We start from the raw sequence: 15,852 nt of genomic DNA, 5'->3' as shown, positions 1-15,852 counted from the left end.
TTCCATATAGTCATACTGTGAATATATTGCTCACCGTGAAATTTGATGTGAGCAGGCATCAGTAGATGTGAAAGGTGCTCATTGGGAAAGGTTGTGTAATTATACCTGTATTTTTCCGGGGACAGAGAGCACAATCCATGCCCCAAGCATCTCCGTATAAACAGCAGCACTCAGTGAATGTGGTATGTCTGTTAGTGAAGGGCTTTGTGCAGGTCAGCATTTCTGTCACAGTCTCCCAGCAAATACCTTCATACACTTCAACTTCTCTTTTCCCTGTAAAAACACAAGCAAACTTCATCTGATCTTTTTGAGTAAATGTGCATTTTAAGTATCAAGCTAATGACAATTACAGAATACTGAAATACACATCTGGAAACTAAGTATAAAAAATCCATAGAAAGCACAAAGCAATGCAATGCGTAAACCAAAATGTGATCAAATCAATAGAGTGTAGAAATAAGTTTGGTGCCAGGCAATCATGAACCAAAGCTTCTTTTTATGCCTCACACTACTTCTAAAGTCTAAAAGAAATGGCACTGCCTCTAGATGGCAGTATGACACTGTTTGGAATTGTTTTGTGATCAAGATATGACCGAAAAATGATCTCAGAAACAAAAGGTAAATTATCACACATTGAGGGGGTGTAACATTAAGTGTTTAAAATGTAAATTGTAGGGATTTAGAGAATAGAACTCAGGTTTTAGAGAATCTAGGGTTTGATTTGGAGCATTGTTTCTCAATCCAGCTCCTCGAGGAACCCAAAGAGTGCGGTGGCTCACTAATCTGACACGCTCAATTCAGGTCATGGAGAACTTGATTAATAAGATAATGAGATAAATAAGTGTGGCAGATAAGAAAGACATCTAAATTGTGAAGAGATTGGGAGGCACTCGTTTAGGCAATGGGATTTAAGTGTTTAGGATGTGCGTTTTATGGTGCTACATAGAGAGTAGGGAATTTGGTGGTGGAGTGTTGGGTTTTCAGGTACATAATAGTTGATGTAAGACTTTACCTGCCACGGTGGGTGAAATGCAGCGGGTATTGTCGTCCGCAAGAACCAGGGGAGGAGTGCAGAAGCACTGATATGACCCATATGTGTTCATACATTTACCATTTACACAGTTCGACACGTCTGCACATTCATCAGTGTCTGCAGAGGCAGAGAGATAAACAAAGATAAACAGAGTCAGTAAATAGGTTCTCTCAGTAAGTTGCTCTCAATATACACAACATAGATGCAAAAAAACAACAATTTCACCAGAGTTAGTTCACCACCACAAAACAAAAGAAAATTGCATAAATGCGCAAATAAAAATGTATTATACAATGGGGCTGTTAAACGCTTTATTCTGATTGGTTGACGAAAGCCAAGGTGTGCAGTTATTTTCCAGTAAATGCACGGCTAAAGTAGTTTCAGCAGGGTTGTGACCGAATTACAGTTGCATATCACTTTGCCAAATTCAGTTATTTCAAAAGTCCTTTTAGCCTAAAGGGTAGTGATGACACAGTGGATAAGACACATGCCTTTGGTGTGAGAGGGTTCGAATCCACTATGAGACACCAATGTGTCCCTGAGCAAGACACACTAGTTGCGACCTCTGACATATATAGCAAGTGTAAGTCACTTTGGATAAAAGCGTCAGCTAAATGAATAAATGTAAATGTAAAGCAGCAAGTAAAAAATAAAAATAAAAAACACACAAAGGTACAGGCCAAGCGAGTAAATACTCATATAATAAGATAAAAATTACAAACTATTTTAATGTTTTACCAATAAATGATGTTCTAATATCTTTGGAAAGCATTCTCTTTCTCCCACACATAAAAAGACTTATAACTAGCAGTTAAACTTATAGCTTCAATATAAGTAGAGACATTGTTTCACTGTTGTTAACACTGTTAAGGGCCGCACAGACACAAATTTATTCAGTCAATCTTTCTCTCACACATAACTATATGAATGGCTCAGGCATCTGTTACTAGCACTAAAATGATGTTTTGGAATTAGCAACTGAGGCTTAGATTGAGATGCGTAGGTAATTAGTTTTACACACTAGAGCATTTTAAGGAACAAAAACTTGACAAACGTCTTGAAATAAAACTTTTGAACAATGTTGTGAGGTGTGGTAAACATAAGAGGAAAAATAAACTGACAATAGAATACTCTTATTTAGTATTAATTATGCTATAGTATTTATTCATATTTTTAATTAGCTTTGGTTCTTATGTTTTCAGTTTTTAATTTTAATTTCAGTCATTTTGTTATGTGCATTTGTCATTTTTATTAGTTTTTAAAAAAAATATATCTTTGATTTATTTTTATTTCAATTTTAGTTATTTTAGTACTTCTAATATTAAGTTTCTAATATTTTATAATTTCGTTTCAGTTAACAACAACAGTTACTGATCACCAGACCACAACCAGGACAATATATATATATATATATATATATACTTTAGTCCAGCTAAAATCAACCATCTAAAGTGTATGTGAATGAACTTAGTGAGTGTTTGTGTACATAAAACCAGATCTGCCCACAATATGTAAGTAACATTTTGCGGCCTCCTCCAGAACCTCCACCCACTGACTCAGTGTTAAAAGGACTGACACATGAAACGAAAGACATATTTGTATGTGTGTGTAAATGCATATTTGAGTTTGGAGAGTGAGTAGGTGTTCATATGTGTGTGTGTGTGTCAGAGGGTGTAGGAAATCAAATGATTGTGGCTACACTGAATAGATGTGTGTGTGCGAGGCAGTCAGGGGTGTGGCAACTTTAAAGCAGTGGTAAGACTTCTTGGCCGTAGGTCTGCGGTTTGTGTGAGTGAGTGCGTGTATGTGTGTTTAGGCAGGCAGACAGCCTGCGGTGCACCATAGAGCTGTGGCCTGGATCATAACGGCTGTGCCGCCCTGACCGATCGCGAAATGTAGCCTTTGACCCATACTCACACACACATATAACCTGCCATTAAGACGTACGCATAATGCAGCCGCAAGCCACAAGCCGCCAGCTGCAGCACGTTTAAAACTTAAATTTAAATCTAATTTAAATGTGTTGGCGTTATGGTGAGCCAAAGTAGGCCAAAACTTACACACACACACACACACACACACACATCTATTTAGCATGTAAGCTTACTGTATATGCACCCACACAAAACAAACACATACACACAAGCCTGTCATTCCAATCTGATAAAAGAACAGTGACAATTCAAGGTCAAACATCACAAGCAATACACGGCTAAAGCAGGATGCTATAAATAACAAACCTTTCTAAAAATACTTGGATTAAAATAAAACACTTTCATGTAACTTTTTATGTTTCTGAATACTGTCTTTTAAAATGTTGAATTAACTGGTTTAGTACTTTATTCCGCCTGCATCAGGATGCTTTGTGTGACTGTGAACAGATCAGTGATATGCACCACACAATGAGAAACACTAGGTTACAATATTCTATCATTTCATTATGTTTTGTGTATTTCAACATTGTGCATGTGTGTTGTTCAGACAGGCAGCAAAAATACATTTTTTAGCCTATTCAACTAAAATCCATTGTGTTTACACAAATAAAATACAAAATAACGTTTTATATAGTTTGAAATCCTGTTAAATTAGATTTCTTAGACTGAATATGCACTTCTCAGAAGCTAGTCTGCGAGTCTTCATGGACAAGGTTAGGGTGTAAAAGACAACAGAAAATTTTGAATGTTTCTATTGCTTTATCTTGCTAACAGCCCTCTTCAAAAATTCAGTAGTCATCTATTTATTTTGGACATTTTCCTGCGTTCAGACTTGGATACTGCCCAAAACAATCAATAGTTAAACATCTATTACTAAAATTTCATGCATGCTGAATCAAGTTTACCTTGTTACTGTGACAACATGTGGGCGTGCTAGAAAAAGCCTGTCCGAACAAAAGCTTTAAAAAAAAAAAAAAAGATTTCGCTACATCAAACCTGTAATCAGTCTGAAAAAACCTATTATTCACTTTCATGTCACTGCAAACCAATTTGACTTTCTTTTTTTGTGTGTGGAACACAAAAGAAGATATTTTGAAAAGATAGTTTGTGTTTTGTCTACACAATGGAAGTGAATGGATTCCCATTTTCTTTCGTGCTCCACAAAATGAACGAGGCATAATCAATAACCCCAAGAATAAAAAAAAAAACCCAGAGGAAACTTAGTAATCAACACAAGTTTAAAGATTACATGCTGATTGTGATTTTGGACCTTACCAACACACTGTAGTTTGCTCTCATCATAGTAAAGTCCAGTTTTGCAGTAACATTCATACCCACCAAGGGTATTAAGACAAAAGCCATCTTTGCAGATCTCGTTTTCAAAAAGCTTGCATTCATCTGCATCTGCAAAAGACACAAATCAACACATTTTCATTATTTCATTCTAAAACATTCAGACAGGTCATTATGAACCTGAAACCCTGGAGCGCACCTACAGATCAGCATGCATCTGGTAGCATACAGACTCTTCACAGGACGCATTGCTCTAGTTAGTGTTCTTATTTGGGGATCCGCTACATGCAGAAATGTCATTTGACTGGAGACCGATGGGGAGGAAATGTCCTTTCCATCCATAAGCATTCCATTCAAACGTACACACACACACACACACACCGACCACAGCGCATTCACTCACACTGCCACCAGCCAAAGAGAAACCACACTCTCGCTGCATTCATAAATTAAATCAGTGCATTAGACTGAGGTTTCCCCATACTGGGAAGCAGGCAGCTGAGTGTGTGCGTTTCAGCATATGTAGGTCATATGCTAAGCCATGTCTGCGGCTGCTTCCACACCTCACAAAGTCAAAAATATTTGCATAAAATGGGGGTAAAATTACAAGACACTTTGTTTTAGACCCCATTGACTTTCAAAATGTCTCGATAAAAACATTCTTCAAAATATCTTCATTTGTGTTGCACAGTAATTCTAACAGGTTTGGAACATTAGATTTTAGGTTAACGATCTCTTTGAAAATATGTAGACACACAGATACCTATGAATCTTTCTGGTAAGCTGGTTGTAGGATTTATAGGATCACCAAAAGGAATGTAACCCTGGCCCGCCGGACACATCTGTGAGAACTGATCTGCATAGAGAGAGCCAGTGGTTAATACAGGAATGGGTCTGTTGTGTTGATTCAAGAATAGTGATTATGACTTGTAATTTTGGCTTTGGTAAAGCTAAAGAAATATGAGAGGGATTGTTTATCATTTATAAGATATCCAGATATGATTTACTAATGTCATTTGCTACTTTATCATGGTCGAGCTTCAATATGTCTTGAAGACATCATCAGTCATCAGTTGCAGAAAGGTGGATATTCTTCTATATTGAACATTATCTGATAACAATCCGATTTGATCTGCCTGTCTGAAATGAATAAATGACCAGACTAATTCATAATTACTAATGCACAACACAAAACGTTCACTTCCAGGCAGGAGACGTCCTCTTCAACCAATTTGTAGAATGATTTGAACGAAAAAGTAGTTTAAAAATAGGAATCATTAGTTTTACATTAAAATAGGTTTAAACATTTTCTGTGTCTCTTTAATTATTTTTTCCTACTTTAAATTTCCTACTTGGAACTGAATTTCTCGCATTTGGTGCCCCACCATGATCTTTTTTCAAAAAGTGTAACAATAAGAAAAATTCAATTCTACTTCCAGTTTAAAAGGTATAGTCAATCTGAAATGAACCAGGTCACCTGATTCACTGCAAATAATTGAATCTGTCCACTGTCTATCCTCAAGTTCAACTCACTGACTCAATGATCCATTTATACTATACAAACGTGTTCTTACAGTTCTCTGTACTGTACCTTTTAGATTGTGTGTTGTGCATTATGAAAATCAGTACCTTTTTGCAGTATGGGGCAGGGATGGACCTCACAGTTGTCCCCCCAGCCGGCTCCCAGCGTACAGCAGCACTCCTCTTTAGTCATGCCGCTGGCCAGCACCTTATCACACAAGTTCTCATCATTCAAGTTGTAGTAACACTCTTTCCTCTCCACCGATGTGACTATGGGGTACGAGATGACAAACAAAGCAACAGATAACTCAGACGTTGTCTTTTCAATTTTCAATCATGTTTTGTCACAAAGCATACATTAAAAAAGAATTGGATAAAAAAAAAAAATCAATAAATAAATGTAATATTACACTGCAATAAAGGTATCCACAAATGAATACCTTAAGAACAAAGGTCAAGAATGCAGCATGACATCAGAGAGCAGTTTTACAGTTCAGTCTTGGCTTTTCAGTTACTGAGAGCTCCTTTTTAAGATTTCCAGATGATTTACATTCAAAACTATTGTAATTCTAGTTTTATGGTGTTCTGCCACCCTCCTTAAATGCAAAAAAATGGATTTATAGCTCTGATAAGAGATACTGTGGTAATTTTTGTAAAAAAAAATAAATAATAATAATAATAATAATGTTTAAACTCTGGAGACAGTGCGGATTTATTGGGGGGTGGCAGGATTAGGTGAGTAGATTTGAACAAAAGTCCTCAGCTAAATAAGTTGGCTAAGATATAAGGAAATGCTTACTGTTATTTGATCTGCTGGTGTGTAGCCACTCACATATCCAATCAACATTGTTCCAACATTTCCCAGTTTCACCATGTTCTTGGGCACTAGAGGAACAATTTGATTCCAGTCTAGCTAGTGCCACTGTTAAAACTAGTACATTTCCATGTCTGGTCTTCTTTAATCCACTTGTTTTACAGGTAAACAAAACCTTTCCCAGATTTATTGGCACTCTTCACTTTTGAAGAAATTCAATGTTACGGGCTGCTCATACAAATTGGGTTTAGTGAAAATTTTTGGTTGTCTTTCATACATTTCTGGCCAAAATCAACTTAGACCATATTCAAATAACACTAGCAGAGCAGGTATTGTTTAAAGAATAACAATAACAGAAATAAAACTAAATATATTCCAATCAGGAAATATTGATTGGAGAGTTTTAGAGTTTAAAGGGATACTCCGCTTTTTTTGGAAATAGGCTAATTTAACTCCCCCAGAGTTAAACAGTTGTGTTTTACAGTTTTTGATTGAATTCAGCTGATTTTCTGGACCAGAAACTGTCTGGTTACTGATATTCTTCTAAATATCAGAAAATCACCCGAATGCATTTGAAAACGGTGAAACTCAAGTGTTTAACTCTGGGGGAGTGGTAAACTGAGCCTATTTCCAAAAAAAAAGTTGAGTATCCCTTTAAGAGTTTTAAAAGCAGATCTCAATCTGATGGGCCTTATCAGTATATCTCTCCGTACTGGTCTTTTGTTATCTGAGCGTGGGAGCTTCTTTTTGGCTCTTACGTACATTGGGGTCCATGGTGCTTGGGTCCCTCTCTAATCCTCAGACTGAATCTCATTTCTCTCCTGCCAGATCGTTTACAACCCCAATTTATCACGCCTTGCCTCCCTCTGTTCTACTCGGAGCTGGACCCTGATGATAGAAAGTTAATGTCCTGTTGCACTAGAGTATCTCATTGGCTGAGATTTAAACGTGAAAGCTTCAGAATCTTTTTAGAAACACGGTAAAGCCAATAAGTTTCGAAGGAGGACAAGGGTCACCTGTCCAGATAAAACGTAATCTGTGGCATTTGGATTTCAGTAGGATATTGAATTGGTCGATCACTTTATGGTGGTTTACCATATACTATCTTACCTGGTGTTGTAGAGAAGCATTTGGCCAAATTCAGGTTAAATTCTTGCGTCTCATCAGGACACAAACAAAGATAGGAGCCTTCATGATTCTTACAGATGGCCTCACCACACACATTACCGAGCAGCTCACACTCATTCACATCTGCAGGCAAGAAAATATGTTTCATTATTGAACTGATCATTTGTTGTTCTACCACAAACAGGAATAGTTCACTCAAAAATGAATCAGTTCAACCGGCTCAGTAAAGAATTGGTTTAAAATAATGACTCTTTTACTTTTCTTGAGTTCAACCTAATCATTCAATGCCAGTGGTTCTTGACATAACAGCTCACTAGAGTAGACGAATAACTTTTGAATAAAAGAGTAAATAAAACTGGTTTCTCACATACAGATATCTTATGGCTTCAAAGGGTATGGAAATATATAATAAGTTGTATGGAGCGCATGTATGATCCTTTTTGTCATTTTTTAAAGCTTTACAGACATGTTTTTGTATGGAGCTGCATAAAACGTATTTTGCATTTCATGAAAAATGTAATGAACACCATACAGGTTTGGAATTAAATGAGGGCCATAATAATAAATAATGTTATAATCTCTACACCCATAAATATTATTAAAAATATCAGTATAAATAACTAATATTATTGTCATTGTTATTACGAATTATGATCATCATTTAAAAATAAACTACTAAAAATATATATGCTGAAAAAATAATACTTTTCTTAGACATTTGTTATCACACAAAAAAAGAAAAAAAAAAAGACTATTGAAGCATGAACGACACAGTTTCACCAGACCTCTGACTTTTCACAACCACAAACTTGTGTGAACTCATGAACTCCAAAGCTTGTAAAACATTGGTCATTATCTAGTCATAGTTTATCATTTCTATAGCTTTGTCCTGATCGGCTCAGAGCCTTTTCAAAACGGTGGCTTTTGGGAAACTCATAGAGCAATGACAAACTGTGTGCGCAGATGACTTCAGTAAATAAAACAGCCCAATTTTTCTGCCTTCTGTCTCTGACAGCTTGAATTTATGACGACCAAAGAAGCACTATAATGCAAGTATCTACTTCCTCCAACATGGCTCTCTTCTCTTTTCTCTCTCTATTCTCAATGCTTCATACATCTGTGACTCTCATTCTCTTGCTTTTATCAATCATCTCATAGCACCACAAACAAAAGGATGCAATAAATCAACTTGTGTGGAGAGCCTTTATGTGCAATAGACTCTGAATGTTCTACTGGAGCCATCCTGCCAGGCACGCACACACACGTACACACTCCAGACCCTCTCAGTGATGGTGGGCCAGCTCGTCAATGAGCCTGTAAGTGTTAAATGGTAATCTGGAGTCGACAGCAGCGTGGGTGCTGCACCACTAGGAAATGATAAAAAGTTGTGAAAGGATTTCAGTGCCAGAGGAACAATGTAAAATACAGATAAGACTTTATAGGAGCTGATATATACTAGCGACTCTTCATGCACTCCAGAATAATGACGGGAACATTTTCTACACCCTAAAGATTTTTTTTATTGTGTATGCAGTGCTTTCTGCACTGCTGCTTAATCCACAACGCCTCAACAAATAAAATATTTATAACTGTGACCTTGTCTGAATTCAATTTGAAAAGTTAAAAATTTATCAAATGAAATAGATGGCTGAACAAACACACAATACGTCCTGTGTATCACATTCGAATGACTTCTTTAAATGATTCACTCAGAAAGACTCAGTTTGAATCAGTCTGATGAATCCTTCTCTGAATCTGTCAGAGTGGCTAACAAATTAACACATGACTCACTTACTGGATTGCAAATCTTTACTTTCAGTGTCCCACACAAAATGAATCTGTTGCATGTACTTCATGAAAGTGTTCATGAAACTTGAATCAGTGTCCTGAGCACCTGTAACTCATAGTGCTAACTACAAAGCTCCAATCCCCAGAGAAGGGATGAACTAATACGTTTGCATTTGGATAAAAACATTTGTCAAAATGTATGAATGTAAAACTATTTGTAATTAATTTAAAAATCAAATGAATGAACAAATCATTACAACTGTAAAATAAATATTTCAAACATTAAATGTTTATTATTTAAAGGTGTTTGTGTGGGTGGGAGAGGAAAACATACTTTCTGTTCAGTTTATTAAGAATTCCGGCAACACAGTGAGAAGCAATTTAATTTTGGCAGCAACAAACGGAATCTGAAATTGACTCAGAATGGCTTTTCCATAATGCTTTAATGATTTTTCCCCCCTCCAAGTGCACAAGGAGTTAAGATGTTCAGTCTCTGGAAAGGGATTAGATGTTATCCTTTTGCTTCATTAATACACTGTGTTCAAGACACACACAGAGAAGATGGCTGGCACAGAAGGGCTAATACTGATCTTTGGAAACGTCTACAGATCATACAAGTCTGATCTGGGATTCGTTTTTGTTCTTTTTGACTGCTTAGGGCAAGAAAAGCTGCACAAAAGAAGAATAGATGCACAAGCTACAGACACATTGAAATGGGGTGTTCATATGGGTGATGCAGGAATCTTGATGTGGAGCATTTGGTCACAATATTAGGCCTGATTGAGGTCTTTCTCTGTCTAGGTATGTGGTGGACAAAGGGATGAGAGGGGAAGAGAAAGAATAATGGATGTGGTAAGAGGAGAAACTGAGGAGGGAGATGGAAGAATGGATAAGTGTAGGAAGAGAAATAGAGAGAAGTAGGAAGAAAATAGGAATGCAGAGCTTGTGTGTATTAGTATGTGTGTATTAGTGTGTGTTACTACTGTGGGAAACCAGAAACTATGGAGGTTGTTAGTGGCCGGTTACATAAGCCAACAAGACAAACAACCTCTGTTCACAGACTGTGTGTGAGAGAGAGAGAGAGAGTGAGTGTGTGGCTCACTGTTTGTTTGCTAGCGTGTGTATGAAAATTCTTGCCTCAAACTAAACACAGACTGAGAACAAGGGAGGGAACAATATGTGTGGCGGTATGAATCTCATATTATGATATACAAGTAATTCAACATAATGGTTCAATTCAAAAGTTTGGGGTCAGTAAGATTTTTTTTTAAATAAATTAATTATTGTATTCAGCAAGGATGCATTAAATAATTATAATGTTACAAAAGATTTAGATTTTAAATAAATGCTATTCTTAAGTATATTCATCCTGAAGAAAAAAAAAAAATCATGGTTTCTACATGGCAACTGTCTTCAACGATAATTTTAAGAAATGTTTCTTCAGCACCAAATCAGCATATTAGAATGATTTCTGAAGGATCATGTGCGTGTAAAAAATAAAATAAAAAATAAAATTATACACACACACACACAAACATATATGAAGAGTTCAGATGCAAAAGCCTCTAAGTGCCATTTGAAATTTTCTTCTAAAATGATCATTTTTATCAAGCTTGTATATTTAAGTTCAGTAATTTCACTTAAATGGCAATGAAGATTACCTATTAATTGTCATTTAAGTGAAATTACTGAACTTAAATATACAAGCTTGATAAAAATGGTCATTTTAGAAGAAAATTTCAAATGGCATTTAGAGGCTTTTGCATCTGAACTATGAAGAGTTCAGATGCAAAAGCCTCTAAATGGCATTTATTCTTCTTTAATGATGATTTTTATGAAACTTGTATATTTAAGTTCAGTAATTTCACTTAAATAACAATTAATAGGTAATTATCATTGGCATTTAAGTGCTAGACTTTAAGTGCTGACTTTTGCTAGACTTTTGCCTTTTTATATATAGACTTTTGCTATATATATATATATATGCTATATATACAGTATATATATATATATATATATTTGACAGCCCTAATGATTAATTGCGATTAATCACATCCAAAATAAAACTTTGTGTTTACATAATATATGTGGGTGCACTGTGTATAATTATTTTGTGTGTGTATATATATATATATATATATATATATACACACACACACACACACACACACATGCATGCATGCATGTATATTTATTGTAAATATTATTTATATATAAAATATTTATATTTATATATAATATTAGTTATTTATAAATTTATATATACAGTATATACATGAAAATATTTCTAAAATATATACAAGCATGTGTGTGTTATGTAAACACAAACATTTATTTTGGATGCGATTAATCACGATTAATCGTTTGACAGCCCTAATATATATATATATATATATATATGAAATTTTAATAAGATTTCACAATATTACTGCTTTTAAATGCAGTATAATATACTTTTTTTACAAGTCACAATACCACAATATATATACTGCTGGAAATTCACCAAAAAAATTGTATACATGAATAAACAAGTAGGACTGCCTATTTTTGGATTATATAATCAATTAAAATAGTCAAGTTTTAAATGAATTTCACTTCGATAACCATCTCATTTATGATTATTCAAATGAATTTAGCATAAAACTGTCATACCGCTGAGCCCTACTCGTATAATAAAGGCAAAACTTCCTCTTGTTCCTCTCTTGCTCTCTTTCAGAAGGTGCAAAAACAATCAAGATGAAAACATGTGTTAAAATAGCCACCAACATCAGACCTCTACAAACCAGGCCTCAAAAATACATGTGGCTTCATCACTTTAATAGGGCTTGACTCTGTCAATGTATTAATGTGTCTGTGCGTATGTGAGGGCCACTGATGTGTTTAACCCTGGTCGCTGTGTTTTAAACATTACCGGGGTCTGCGTCCACCCTCAGACTGGAAGAAACTAAACACTCACATCAATCATGGTTCTAGCAAAGCGTCTGCATCTTTTTTATGTTGTCTGAGAGGAAGTGGCAAAAAATCACAGAAAGTGCTGGCCTCGGTTCAAACTCCAACTCTGGTTTACCTGCCTGTCTTTACAAACAGACGAGACCATACATCTATTAGTTTGTCTTCAAATTGACAACATACAGTTTTAGAAATATTCTACAGGCGCTAAATATTTTTTTCCACTTAAAAAATAGTTACAACTAAAGAAATGAATAGTATTTATATATTTCATGTCGGCATGAAATTTCGCTAATCTTTTTTTCCCCTATTGTGATGTACTGTATATCTGGGTGAAATGGCTTCTGGAACAAGAACAAATGTAGGATGGAACTAGGATGTAAATTGAGGCAGATCTGAATGCCAGTTTGCAGTCCGTTGAGGAGGATATTTAGTCCCACTTTAAGCATCAGAAAACATCATGAAAAGAGACAAATATCATAAAAAGAACAGATGTCGTTTCGAAGGGGAGGGGAGGTTAATGTTGTTAATTAAAGATTACAAGGTCACATGAATTAAAAAAATCGTAATGATGTGCACAGAGTCAGACAGGACTTTTTTGCCCACCAGCTGTGGCTAGTGGTTTTCCATAGCCAATCAGCATTTTCAATGGCCACAATTTTGACATCCATACCATGGGGAAAAACTGCTATATATATATATTTAGCTGCTCCTGAGTATTTAAACCCTGAGTTTCATTGCAGTCCTTGTCCGATCTCATCTAAGTTGTTTCATTTTCTCCAGGGTATCTCCTGCTTAATAGTAATTAAGTCAATTTGTAGTATTCCTTTCACTTATGACACGTTTACATGTCGTTCATGCTGCATACTTTGAAATTTGGTGCTTGAAGATGTGTTGCACCATGTTTGAGGATGTGAAAGTGTAAAATATTTCTATTTGTTTTTCATGGAAAAAACAAAAGTCATTTAGTTGTTTATGATGACAGCATTTTCATTTTTTTGATTCACAAACAAGAAGCAATGGCTACACCTTAGCTGTTAAGTTTAAGTTAGGTTTCTAGTAGTGATCATTCATTGAATACTGTCAGTTTTTATGTCTACTTCTAAATTGTAGAATGAAAATAACAGAAACTAGGAGGGGAAAACTTACCCACACAGCCCTGTCCATCCTGAGAGTCCTTGAATCCCTGGTTACACTGGCAGCTGAAGGAGCCTATTGTATTCTGACAAGCACCATGACTTCCACAGGTTTTCTCATTCAGAGAACACTCATCCACATCTAGAATGAGGGAGAGAGGGACAATAAGACAGAAAGGAGGAGATGTTAGAGCATTTTGTGCGCTGAACTGGGCAGAGATGAATGGATGAGAAGCTCTAAACTCACATACAGTACACTACTAATCAAAAGTTTGGGGCTTTGAAATACAAAAACTCCAACAAGGCTGCATTTATTTGATCAAAATACAGTAAAACCAGCTAATTTTGGAAATATTATTAATTAGATTACCATATTTCAAGTTGGAAGTATTAATTAGGGACAGGTTTGATGGTATGGGTAGGTTTTGTTAAGTTTAGAGGGGCACATCAATGACTACACTTTAATACTGTTTCCATCACCTTGAGCAGATTTTAGTCTTTGACAGTCAGAGAGGAGTAAACACCTAAGAACAGAGTCAGTCCACAAGACATCACACAGGTGAGCCAAAACGGGGCATTCAACCGAACTCAACTTTGTGAGGTCTTGTAACGAAAAATAATCATGGATGTTAACATACAGCTGATGCTACTTATTTGCAGTGCAATTAGTGCAGAAAAAAAGGGGAAAAAAATGTTTTTTTTTAAAAAAAAAAGTCCTTTGTTTCTCTTTAACGTTTTTTTTTTTTTTAAGTAATCGCCTATAGACGCATATATTCTTTTTTTTTTTTTACTACAATCAAGCAATAATGTAGACTGTTATTCTCAAATCAGGAATTAAAAACGAATTGGTTCATTCTGAGCAAAAACACTATGCTATTTTTTCATTCTGGTTCCAGAGTTACCAGTTACCGTTAAGAACAAACTATAAAATATTGCTTTATTTTTTCTGGAATAGAAGCCCTTTAAATTTTGTATATTTTAATTTACATTTTATCAGTCTACAGTAAATGTACAAGACTCCCAATACTATTTCACGATACTGCCAACACTGGAAACTCTAAAAGTATGACTTCTCAATATATTCCCTAAAATATATTAGATAGAATTAAAGTGTATACGTAAAATTATTTTATTTACAAATGTCTTGTTTGTGATTTTTTTGTTCGTTAGATTATTTTAATTAATATATATATTAAGAAACAACTACAGTTCCAGTATATAGCCTACATAAGCAACAGTACTATTAATTATTTTCTGATAAACTTTTATTACTAATATTTTTAATATGAGAGAAATCACTGCTTATTCTGAATTTTTACAGAATGCGGTTTTACTCTTTTTTAATCAGCAGAAAAAAATGAAGAGCCTAAAAAACAATTAACTTGCAACGTTAACTTATGAAATATTGCAAAAGGCACATAAAGATAAAATGTTTGACAAAATTACAAAAATAAGGATGAATGATGTTTGACAGTGAATGCGTCTCCACACCATAGTTGTCAGCGCCAGTCGCAAATATTAAACATCGACATCGAGTCAAACGGACTGAGTTTTCCATAACTGGAAAAAACTCAGTTTGAGCATGATCAGTCTTAACGACCAAATTACATTCATAATCGGCCTGACAGTCATGTAGTGTGTTCCTGGCTTTAAGGGATAAGGGAAGGGCCAACAGTGTAACTGTAATTACAGAAAATAATTACAGCTGTAATTACATGCAGGTAATATTTTTTAAATGTAAGTACATTATAAAAAGCTGTATGTACACAATAAGTGCATTTTATTGCACTTATTGTTTAAATAATAAATAATTGTTTTATTGTTAAAGACATCTAATATAAAGTGGGACCTATAACAGTTACTAAATTGAACATGGAAGGATGGGTCAGATCGGGAACATAATTGTAATCTGCTGTGTTAATTAGCAAATGTTTAAGCCACACAAGAAAAAAAAGAAAAAACCCCAGCTCTGGTCATAACTACTATAGAATATGGAGATGTGCAGTGCAACAATGCTAGCTGGGTGGAGCTAAGGTGATGACATCAAGGCTGAAGCTGGTGCCTTTAGGCACTTACCGATGCAGATGCCGTGTTCGCCTCGGGAAAGGCCAGGTGGGCAGGGCACCTCACATCGGTAAGAGCCTGGTGTGTTCTGACAGGCCCAAACCCCACAAATAGACGTCCCCAAGTCAGCACACTCATCAATATCTGACAGACAGCACAACCAACCAATCAGTTTACTAATAAACCAATCAG

The 15,852-nt window shown here is 35.4% G+C and overlaps 1 protein-coding gene across 6 annotated transcripts in view; it reads right to left on the bottom strand.

The window, feature by feature from the left end:
• ltbp1 (latent transforming growth factor beta binding protein 1) overlaps positions 1-15,852 on the bottom strand; it is an 80,652-nt gene that overhangs the window by 2,669 nt on the left and 62,131 nt on the right. For 3 of the 6 annotated variants that reach the window (XM_039669506.2, XM_039669488.2, XM_039669499.2), the window contains 8 exons: positions 15,673-15,804; positions 13,610-13,738; positions 7,706-7,846; positions 5,890-6,051; positions 5,024-5,116; positions 4,243-4,371; positions 1,013-1,150; positions 106-273 (listed from right to left, as the gene is read on the bottom strand). In XM_039669506.2, coding sequence (XP_039525440.2) covers positions 106-273; positions 1,013-1,150; positions 4,243-4,371; positions 5,024-5,116; positions 5,890-6,051; positions 7,706-7,846; positions 13,610-13,738; positions 15,673-15,804 — 1,092 coding nt within the window. The remainder of the gene's footprint in view (positions 1-105; positions 274-1,012; positions 1,151-4,242; positions 4,372-5,023; positions 5,117-5,889; positions 6,052-7,705; positions 7,847-13,609; positions 13,739-15,672; positions 15,805-15,852) is intronic. The other 3 variants (XM_089120333.1, XM_039669508.2, XM_039669514.2) reach the window with 1 other exon arrangement.

Source organism: Pimephales promelas, chromosome 15 (assembly GCF_988280905.1).
Source record: "Pimephales promelas chromosome 15, fPimPro1.hap1.1, whole genome shotgun sequence".
Classification (NCBI taxonomy): domain Eukaryota; kingdom Metazoa; phylum Chordata; class Actinopteri; order Cypriniformes; family Leuciscidae; genus Pimephales; species Pimephales promelas.
Note: the sequence above shows the minus strand (reverse complement) of the source record. Positions and strands in the feature narration are given on the sequence as shown.